At 43.8% G+C, this 11,063-nt stretch overlaps 1 protein-coding gene across 8 annotated transcripts in view; it reads left to right on the forward strand.

Moving 5' to 3' along the window:
* Positions 1-9,223, forward strand: part of PPP1R7 (protein phosphatase 1 regulatory subunit 7) — a 51,514-nt gene extending 42,291 nt beyond the window's left edge. For 5 of the 8 annotated variants that reach the window (XR_015062681.1, XR_015062682.1, XR_015062680.1 and 2 more), the window contains 2 exons: positions 1,856-1,960; positions 4,586-4,626. Coding sequence is in view for 3 of the 8 variants with exons in the window: in XM_085899533.1 (XP_085755659.1) it covers positions 1,856-1,960; positions 4,586-4,672; positions 7,405-7,581 (369 nt within the window). In the remaining 5 variants the exon portion in view is untranslated. Of the gene's footprint in view, positions 1-1,855; positions 1,961-4,585; positions 4,673-7,404 lie in introns of those variants that run through there. The other 3 variants (XM_085899533.1, XM_085899535.1, XM_085899534.1) reach the window with 1 other exon arrangement.
* The last annotated feature ends 1,840 nt before the right edge of the window (positions 9,224-11,063 follow it).

Below are 11,063 nucleotides of genomic sequence, written 5' to 3' on the forward strand. Positions count from 1 at the left end.
GACTTCTTGCAAAGTCGATGAACTTATTGCTATTCTGGTTCACAGTTCCAGACCCATGGGGACTAACTCATGTCTCATAACCATCCATATCAGTTCCACTCGATGCATTGACATCCCCCAAGACTCGAAGAGTTTCTCACCTGGGGCACTGATCAACCACAGACTCGAGCGTGGCATGGAATGCATCATTCACGATGAGATCACTCACCTCAGTTGGAGCATCTACAGATACCAGGGAAACAACACCCAAGGAGTGACGAAGACCCGTCTTATAATACGCTTGTTGACCGGTGTTACCTCAATTATCATTGGAGTCAGCTGGATGGACATAGCCACAGCAAGTCCTTGGGTATTTTTACCATTAGAGTGACCAGACCAATCGTAGGTGTAACCACCCCCATGATCTCACCCCTTTTTGGTCTTTGAACCTCAGAGAGTGCTGCAATACTTATGTTCACACACTTGAGCTCAGATGATAACAGAGACACGTGATCATCCTCTCTTTAGGATGGGACATTCCAAGAACCCACCCAAAAGGACTGCCTCAGGTGGACCCAAGAATACTGCCATCTGGTGGACAACACCTCAGCATCACCCTGCCACACACCACTGCAATCTAACCCATGAAGTTTACCCTGTGCTTTTTCTCCCATCATCAAGGAATGGGGGTCCTGAAGACTTTGCCCCAATCTCATCATCCGGTGAGCTGCCCAGCGAATGGCAGCAGCACAGGAGGTACTCCCATGGAGTGGGTTTTCAGTTTTCTTTGCGTTTGTGGGCTTTGTGGAATGAAGAGTTTTACGGTGACCGGAGTGCAAATCCTGCCACCAACCTCCTAAAAAAGTAACCCAACTGCAGGAGGAAGTCCACAGACACAGTTTGGCACCAGAAATGGATGGCCGTTGGCTCAGAAGGAGCTCCTCCATCCTTTGACAATTTTTGTTTTTTTTAACCCTGCTGGGTGTCCATAATCCATCCACCCTCCTCACCAGAAAACCTGGTGGGGGAGACGGTTTAGTCGCCGACAACTCGACAATGAAACAGGTTCGTACAGGTTTACGTTGTACCTGGAGCAAGTCATAGATCTAATCTGACCTGACCTGACAATATGAAGCCCTAAATTAGCAGAAACCATTAAAAAAAACATTTTATGTACCCTACTTCAAGGATTAGCACATCTGCACCTGCCAGACTAATATGTAATTTGAGGTGTGTGTGTGTGTGTGTGTGTGTGTGTGTGTGTGTGTGTGTGTGTGTGTGTGTGTGTGTGTGTGTGTGTGTGTGTGTGTGTGTGCGTGCGTGCGTGCGTGCGTGCGTGCGTGCGTGCGTGCGTGCGTGCGTGCGTGCGTGCGCATGTTCCTATTTTGTGCACTGAGTTAAAAGCTGGTGCTCCTGGTGTGCCGAGGAAGGTTTTAGGCCGTTAAAAAAGATCATAGCCCAGGGGGTGGGGGGAGTTCAGCATGGGAGGAAGATCCCAATTCTCTGTGTTCATGTATATCATATAATACTGGACGTAGTATATGACCAAGGCCCCTGTTGGTATATCCAGGTGACCTGACCATATCTATCGATTTTGTACATAATTCCTGAAAATCCCAGATCACCCACTTGCCAGTGCCTGGAGGGTCAAATGGCCACACTCTGGATAAGTGGCATTCTACAAATTTCTACAAATTGCAAATGCATCGACATTATACAAAAGCTTAAATCTTTTTTGTGTTTTGTTGTTCTGTTTAATTATCCCTTATGCTACAATTCACCTGAGATTCAACATGCTGTTTCAATGCATGGAATTTTATAAAGCATTTTATTGTTATATTTCTTCTCTCCTTCCCCCACCTTATCCATTCCCTAGAGTAATCGTCTGACCAAGATTGAAGGACTCAGTTTTTTGGTGAATCTCCAAGAGCTTTACCTGAGTCATAATGGCATTGAGGTTATCGAGGGTTTGGAAAATAACGTGAGTATTTGCATTCGGATGGAATGGTGATTGTTCTCGCAATTCTGCACAGAGGTCAAGCCTGTTCGGAACATTTCATTTTAAGAATACAGCACTTTCGAAATTATGTATGAATACTCAGGAGGATTTCATGCATACGCGGTGTGTGCGTTTTCAGTGATTTGCTTCTGCGAGCAGGGGTTCTTTTACTCTGCCGTTGCTGGCATATCTTTATTTAAATCAACTTTTCAACACAATTTTCAGCATTTGGACGAAATTGTGGTAATTTCAAAACGGCTAACCATAATTGTGTTCCTGAACGCAAATCGAACTCCCGGAAATGTAGGAAATACGATGAATATCCGTGGATGAGATGAGGTGTTGAGTTCCTACAATTTCTTGTTAATACAAGCTAGCTCACACATGCATGCACAGAGGGGAAGGCTACATTCAACCGGGGGAGGCGAGGCCTCTACGTCATCCACTTTAGTGTTATACAGGACATAAGAAGGACATAATACAGCTTTAGTGTTTAGCACTAAGTCCGTCCCTTCGCTTCGCTGACGCCAGGTGAACTCTATAACCCATATATCTGACTATCTCACATCTGTAGGTGATGGGCTGAATGCCAGAAGCTCAGCGTCGGGATGATGGATTTATAATCAGATGGTGGTGTCGTAAGATGGTGTTATACCTGGGATGTCATTTCGGCATTATGCCGAGCACTAATATTTACGGCAGTGTAATATTCATGAGTCAATGAGAATTGCGTTCTGCAACTACAAAAAAGGGAAGACGGAACGTTCTAATCCCTGGAAACATAAAATGAATTCATAATATTGTTATTTGGCAAACACGTGTGCATATCACTGAAATGAACCATGGGTTGTTTGCAGTAAACAAAATTTTGCCAGAATAAATTTTTTTTGCAAATAATGACTGTCATAAAACTGTAACCTGCATATATATATATATGTTATGCTGTTCAACGACTGTCAGCGAAGTGATGGGTTCAATGCTAGTTTTGGATAAGATGGGGAATATTGTAATCGGCTCCATCTGTCTGTCCATCCCTCCCTCCATCCGTTTGTCACACTATCCCCTCCTAAACTGTTGTGCAGAAATTCACAAACTTGGTCGTTGTTATAACCACATGGCAAGAAGGTGCAAAAGCAGTGCCAGTTTTGGCCCCGCCCCCTGGGGTGGGGTCAAATGGTCGTGGACTGAAAAATGCAATTCCAGGCACATTTAAAAAAATAAACTTTGTATATGCAATCAACATTGGACGACGCATGAAATGTGTAACAATTTTTGGGGATTTGACCCCTGGATCATTCCTCAGGGGGTGGGAATTTGGGTCACAGTGGTCAAAACATGGGAATTTTTTTTTACATTACTTTTACCACCGAAGGTGGAAGGAGGTTATGTTTTCACCCGTCTGTGTTTGTTTATTTGTCCATTTGTCTGTCTGTGTACATGATATCTAAAAATGTTTTGGACGGATTCGGATGAAACTTGGTGGACACGTTGGGGTGTGCGGCAAGGGCAAATTGTTTAGATTTTGGTGAAGATCCGGATCCGAATCTGGATACGCGAATTATTTAATTTTTAAAGTGATTCTTCCACCATTCAGAGATGAGGCCAAAAACGATAATGGAGCGTGATATTTCAAAAATGTAATGGACCCGATATGTTGTGCGAGATCAGGCATTACGTGGAGGAGGTATGCGCTCTACCGAATGCCCTTCTCATTAAAAATGTGATATTTGGTCATTCCTGGTGGATCCTTTGACCATCTTTAAACTTTGCTTGAGGTGGGCAGTGTGGGGATTTGTGATTGCATGCCATCAACTTCACTCTCATTATTATCCTCGCCGAAGGAGAGGGTATTGCGTTGGGGTCCGTTTGTTTGTTTGTTTGTTTGTTTGTTTGTCCGCACAGAACTCTCGTGTTTTGCCACTGCTTGTCAGGCGAGATAAAATTTTTACCACATGTGCGTCTCCTCATGTGGAATGTTTTAATGATAATTATGACATCATCGTTATTTGACTTCTGGTTCTCGGTTGAAGCGACGGTTGGTTCTCTCAAGGGTCTCTACTGACTTTCTCAAAGTTAAGTTTCCGGTCGTTATATGTCATGTTTTAACTGTTTATTTTGTTCCCTACATGTTTACTGTGTGTTCCTAGTTCGGTTTTGTTTCAAAAATTGTGCTATTTTGTGAGCTTTCATCGAGCTTGTCTTATCGGGCTCCTTGGGGCCCGACTTGTCCTTCCCGTCTCGGTGTACAATCTTTTATTTGTATTCTCTCCCAATTACCATCAATTCCTATATTCCCAATGCCGACTTAGCCATCCAAACTTAGTATGGGAGAATTTTGTAATTTCTTTTAATTTCATTCATTGTTCCATATTGGTGTCGATGTAGTCTCCCATTCACTTCTTACACATCCTCAAATGTGGTAATTTGATGTGCACGCTGAACTCTGGTGTTCTTAAAATGTTTTGTCGCCGAGGGGGCACTGGTCTGACTGTTAATAGTTTCAATAATATTGACGGATTGAGTTCCCTCCCCAAACATTGCCGATGAATCCTACAGATATAAGGAACCTGAAAATGACTAAACACTGAGCCTATTTTTTGCTTTCAGAGGAAATTGACGACGTTGGACATTGCTTCAAATCGAGTAAAGAAGATGGAAAACCTGAACCATCTGGTTAATTTGCAAGAATGCTGGGTAATGTTGTCCTGCTTGCATTTGTATTCCAAACTTATACTTTGTAAAGTTGGTGGTAAACTAAAAGCGCCTTTATAATGATGCTTACAGTGGCATTATCCCATTGTGTGCTACCTTTTTGGCTGCTGGTTGCATCATTGGTTAGGGGTGCGGATATGCCGCTGATGCAGTGCCCTTTTACCAGTATACTGGTGCTCTTTTCGCTGACCTCGGATGACAGGCTGTCAACCCCCTGGTGTTAATTCAGTGACCAACGGGGCTCAAACTCAGGACCCTAGGATCCCAAGCCACCACCCTAACCGCTAAGCCAACACCAGGCTCAGTGGCATTATGAAGGCTCTTTTATGATCCTTCTGTTCTTAGGGCTGGGTGCTCTTTGATCTGTAGGTACATGTCCAACTGGAAGGTCAAATCGTCCTCCCTGTTGCTCAGCAACATGCAATGCCGCTGGGATGTAGAACGGTCATACCAAATGTTTTCATCCCCTTTTTTAACTTCATATGACCGCAACATTGTGTATTTCCAGTCTCATTAGGCACTCATGTATCTGGTGAATGAATATCAATATTTGTTTTGGGAAATCAAAAATAATCGGATTTGTACTCCACGTAGTACCAAGTATGTGACAGTGGTGGAAACTTCAGGAATGAAGACCTCCGAGCTCTTGTTAAATTCATGGTGATGCAGAAGAAAATACCCGTTAAACCTAATGAGAAATTATATCAATCTTCCTGAACGCCAGTCCGCACTTAAGAATGATTCAGTGATGGGTATCAGCCTTTCCTAAGATGAAAACAGATGTACATGATGGACCACTTTCAAGCAGGCCTTCCACGAGACAATGTGAGAACCATGTCACTGTTCTAAACAAGCTACTGCTTCATAATTGGTTTGCCACAATGCAAGAACTTGTAATAGTCGGGAATACCCAAGCAACAGTGCATTGCATTGTCACTGGGCATTTGGGTGAGAGAAAGATGACAGCACAATGGGATCCACGCTTCCTTTGGGAGAGCAGAAACTGAACCAGCTTTCTGTGTCGACAACATCTTTGACGTTTTCGTCAGGAAAGTGACACTCTCTCTGGACATATTAAATACAGATGAAACCTGGTGACATAACTACAAGTCAGAACTGCTCTAGTTCGAGAGATTGGAAAGAACCAACTGCTCCACATCTGATAAAGGCCAAATGCCACCGAGGGAGAATTACGGTACTTCAGAATGTCTCATCCATTCAAAATACCTTCCATTGACTAAACATACACAACCAGTCAAAGGTTTTAGAACACCTCCATCTTTCTAGTTTTTACTGAAATTTAAGCAGTTCAATGTTTCAATGTACTCTGAAATTAAAACATAGAACAAATAAACAATTGCAGATAAAAAAGAAATCATGGAATCGTTTTGTTGAACAAACTTTTTGACTCATCGAAGTAGCCACCTTTTGCAGATATAACAGCCGAACATACTCGTGGCATTCTTTCCACAATGGAAATCAAATATTGTTCGGAAAGTTCTTCCCAACACTGTTGCAGAAGTTCCCACAAATGTGTTGCTCTTTTAGGTTGTTTTACTTTCACCCTTCTGTCCAGTTCATCCCAAACCAGCTCGATGGGGTTTAAGTCTGGAGACTGTGCTGGCCATTCCATGATTTGAAGCCTACCGTCTTGTTCTTTTCTTCTAAGGTAGTTCTGACGTAGCCTGGAGGTATGTTTTGGGTCGTTATCTTGCTGGAGGATGAACCCCTGACCACCTAGGCGTAGACCAGAGGGTATTGCATGGCGCTGCAAAATGTTTTGCTGTGGTAGTCCTTTTGGTTGAGGGTGCCAGTCACTCTGTGCAATTCGCCGACTCTGGATCCAGCAAAAGAGCCCCAGACCATCACGCTTCCTCCTCCATATTTGACAGTTGGTGTCACACACTGAGGAACCATCCTTTCCTCTACTCGACGGCGTACAAAAACCCTGCGTGATGAACCGAAGGTTTCAAATTTTGATTCATCGGTCCATAAGACCTTCTTCCAGTTTTCAGTCGTCCACTGGTGGTGCTTCATGGCCCAGACAAGCCTCTTTTTATTATTTTGCCATCTTCACAATGGCTTTCTTACTGCCACTCGACCTGTCAAACCTGCAGCTCGAAGTCTTCTCTTCACAGTTGAAATTGAGACTTCCTTACTTCGACCAGTGTTAAGCTGTGCTTGAAGCTGCTGTCCTGTGAGCCGCCGATCACACAAGCTGTTGACTCTCAGAAACTTGTCTTCTGATTGTGTTGTGGCTTTGGGTCTGCCAGACCTCTTCCTGTCAGAGTTTCCTCCAGTTTCCAAGTGTCTTTTCATGGTGTAGGAAACTGTACTCACTGACACCTTGGCGACTTTGCAATTTCTCTAAAGGAAAGACCTACACTTTTGGAGGTGGGGAGGAGGTGTTGAAGCCTTCTCGTCAGGAGGGGGAGGTTGATGACTTGGGGTTTGCAGGGGAGGGGTGGGGGAGGTTGAGTACTTACTCACATTTTACGTTGCATGGATGTTCCGTGGGTCCCTGCAATGTAAACAGTTGGGACTTGTAATACACTCTCCAAACAGGAGCGGCACAACATGAAACACACTTTAGTGCAGAATTTGCATCATCCTCCCCGTCTCCCGAACCCACCCGACATGTTTTTGTTTTGTTTTTTAATTTAAAAGATATAATTTTTCCATTTTGACGAGTTGACGAATGTTACCCATTTCAGATGAATGACAATCTGATTTCCAACTGGAATGATCTGGATGAGCTGAAGAATGCCAAGGAGCTGCAAACTATTTACCTGGAGAGAAATCCTTTGCACCAGGACCCCCAGTACAGGCGCAAGATCATGTTGGTGCTTCCTTGGGTTCGGCAGATCGACGCCACATTTGTGCGAATCTAGCGCACTTGCCCACCTCCATTTGGATCACGTAATGACCCCTCCCCCCCACCTTCACCCTTAGTCTCCTCTCCAGGATGCATGTTCGCAAAAGACCTTTTGGCTCGTGACAGCCCCTTTTGATGTCGGTCGTTTTTCCACAGCATCTCGACATGCTTTTGATATTTCGCATAACATTAACCAAACTGCCTTTGAATCCGGTCCCCCATTGCCATCACCGATTTAGATGCAAGTACTTGGTTATTCTCTATGCTTCATTCATCATCATAATTATCGTGCTTGTACTTGTGTGTATCCAGCCCAAGATGTTGCAGAAACTGCCCACACAATTGCATTATCTCTCCTATGCGTTTCGAAAACAAACAATGGCATTATTGTAAAAAAAGCGAATTACAATACACCGTGGTAATTAGAGACTAATTCGATTTTATAACTCTCTTTTTGCTCAACATCTGTCGGTTCTGATTTTGGATACTGATCGTGTACATTATGGGCTTTTTGACCGATTAGTCAAGGACCTTTTTTGTTTTTGAACCTACACAACATTTGTGAACCCTCGATTGAATCTAAGGATTGTTTTGAAACTGCTTTACCTGCCTGTACTCGTGTTTATTGCATAGACGTTTGCCATGCAAAGTTTATGGTATGCTGTATATGTTTGTTGCGTTCAAGTTAATGTGCATTCTAAGACTGAGGCTTTGTTGTTGTTTTTGGGAGCGAGGTGATGGCTTTTTGTTCTTTTAATACATATACACTTAAAAGCTTGCACTGAGAAAAACGGGCTTCCTTGTTCATTGTGGGAGTGATAATACTCGCCACTTTATTTGTACACACAAATGTATACATTGTGTTCAAAGTGAACTTTGAACCCCTCCCCTCTCATTGTTTCGTTTTTGTGGTGCATTTCGATTGGTTGAGCTGTAATTGTCACAATGGAAGTAGCGGGAGAATGCATCGACCGTTAATCCTTATCGCACCAGTACAGCAGAAAATAGAAGGGCACGTGGGAGAGCACGTACCTCCGCCACCCAACGTCTGATTCAGTGGAACGTATCGGGGCCAAGAAAATTTTGAAATATCGTGTCATACATCGTTTTTGGCCCCATCTCTCAATGGTGAAGAATCACATTGAAAAATAAAAAAAAATCCTCGTGTCCAGATCTGGATCCGGATCTTCACCAAAATCGAATAGATTCGTCCTCATCACACCCAACCTACCCACCAAGTTTCATTCAAATCGGTCTACAACTTTTTGAGACATTCCGCACACAAACAAACACAGACAGACGGACGGACAGACAGAGGGAAAACATCACCTCCTTCACCTTTGGTGGTGGAGGCAATAAAGGCCCACGATTTTCATGTCGAAAATCAATTTGAAGCCGATACATGGTTCCATTTCATGTATTGTATTTTCGTACATGCAGTTCATGTCCTTCTAAATGGTGTTTGAAATGAGTTTTACGAATCCAAATGTAAGTAGATGCCATTGGTGGTGCCAAGGGTCAAACTACAATCATCACTTGCTGAACTTGAGGATTGGAGTTTGCACCAAGAAGCGTGTTTTACGGCTAAGGGTTTGAAAACAGAAATAACCCAACAATGAATGTAATTTATTTCAATAAAGAGGCCAATGTTGACCAAAGGCTGTTTTGATACAATGGATATAATAAGCACATATGTTCCAATTTAAAGCTTTTTCACATTTCTAAAGAGACAGATTTATTTTTATTGGTGTGTATTATCAGCACCAAAATGGTCATCTTTCCTCCATAAACATGATTGAAAGCTTGTGCTACTCTTTGTCGAGGCGAGGGGAACAACTCGAATAGATTGGACCACAAGATAACAGAAAAATAACAGTGGAGTGGGAGGGGCTATTACAGCAGGGTTGAGACACACATTCCAGGATGGTGGAGGACACTGAGTGAATAAGCTCGAATACAACAAGAAGAGGAAATGAAAAACCGGTTATGAAACTGGAATGGAACTCAGTAAAAACACATACCTCTTCCAGGCTCAACGGGTTATGGTTTGTCTCCCACTGATAGGTTGGATCTGCATCTGGACCAAAACCAAAATCGAATCGGCTTGTTCTTGTCATCTAAACTCGCCCACCGAGTTTCGTCCAAATCCGTCCGTAACTGTTTGAAACATCATGCGATATAAGTGTTTTTGGCCCTATCATCAGTCAATGGTGAAGAATCACTTTTAAAAATCTCGTATTCAGATATTCATCAAAATCAAATAGATTTGGCCTTGTCACACACCCAACGTGCCCACCAAATTTCATCCGAATCTGTTTACAACTTTTTGAGATATTCTGCTTACAAATAAATGGGAGTGAACACAACCTCTGCCACCAAAAAAAAAAACAAATAGGAGCATGACGGAGAGGTGATGGGGAGACATAATGTGGAAAGAAAGGGGTAGGCTTGGGGAGGGTGAATGATAAAATAAAATATCACAAGTCTGGATGGTGGTGGTGGTGAATGGCAATATTGGGTCCCGGGAGGGAATAATTTTTTGGTGTCGTCCTGAGGTGTTGTCCACCAGACGACGGTCTCCTTGGGTTTCGGGTGGGTGCCTGGAATGTCCGATCATGAAGAAAGGATGATCACCTGTCTCTGTTATCATCTGAGCTCAAGCGCTTGAACATCGGTATTGCAGCACTCTCTGAGGTTCGGAGACGGGATTGCGGTGAGATCATGGCAGATAGTTACACTTACGATTGGTCTGATCGCTCTGATGGTTACCATGCCCAAGGAGTTACTGCTGCTGTGTCCAACCAGCTGACTCCAATGATAATTGAGGTAACACCGGCCAACGAGCGTATTATGAGACCAAGGATTCGTCACTCCTTGGGTGTCATTTCCCTGGTCTCTGTATGTGCTTCGACTGAGGCGAGTGATCTCATCGTGAAGGACGCATTCTATGCCACGCTCGAGCCTGTGGTTGATCAGTGCCCCAGGCAAGATACTCCTCCAGTCTTGGGGGATGGCAATGCATCGACTGGAACTGATAGGGATGGTTATGAGACATGTGCTGGTCCCCATGGGTCGAGAATTGTGAACCAGAATAGCACTAAGTTCATTGTCTTTGCAAGAAGTCATGGACTTAGGGTGGCTGGTTCATGGTTTCAGTGCCCACAGGCTCATCGCTGGACTTGGTATTCCAATGCTAGTGGTGTCACAAGGGAGATTGACCATGTGCTCATTGATGGTCGATGGAGGATGATCCAGAACTGCAAGGTCGACGAGTGCTCAGTTCCTCAATACTAACTACAGGCTCGTTGTAGCACCTCTGAAGTTTCAGCTTTAATCTGGGAGATTGGTACCATCTCAGCCGAGGCTGGATGTTGGCAAGCTCAAGGGTGAGAGGGAAGCTGAGGAGTTTGCGAACAGACCGAGTGGGGATTTTGGGGATCTGGTTGCTTTGGGGAATCCCGAAGAGTTGTGGAGTGCCTTCAAGGCTGGATGTCTTGC

The sequence above is a fragment of the Eptatretus burgeri genome, chromosome 10, assembly GCF_056783735.1.
Source record: "Eptatretus burgeri isolate ZD-2024b chromosome 10, Ebu_testis_v1, whole genome shotgun sequence".
NCBI lineage: Eukaryota > Metazoa > Chordata > Myxini > Myxiniformes > Myxinidae > Eptatretus > Eptatretus burgeri.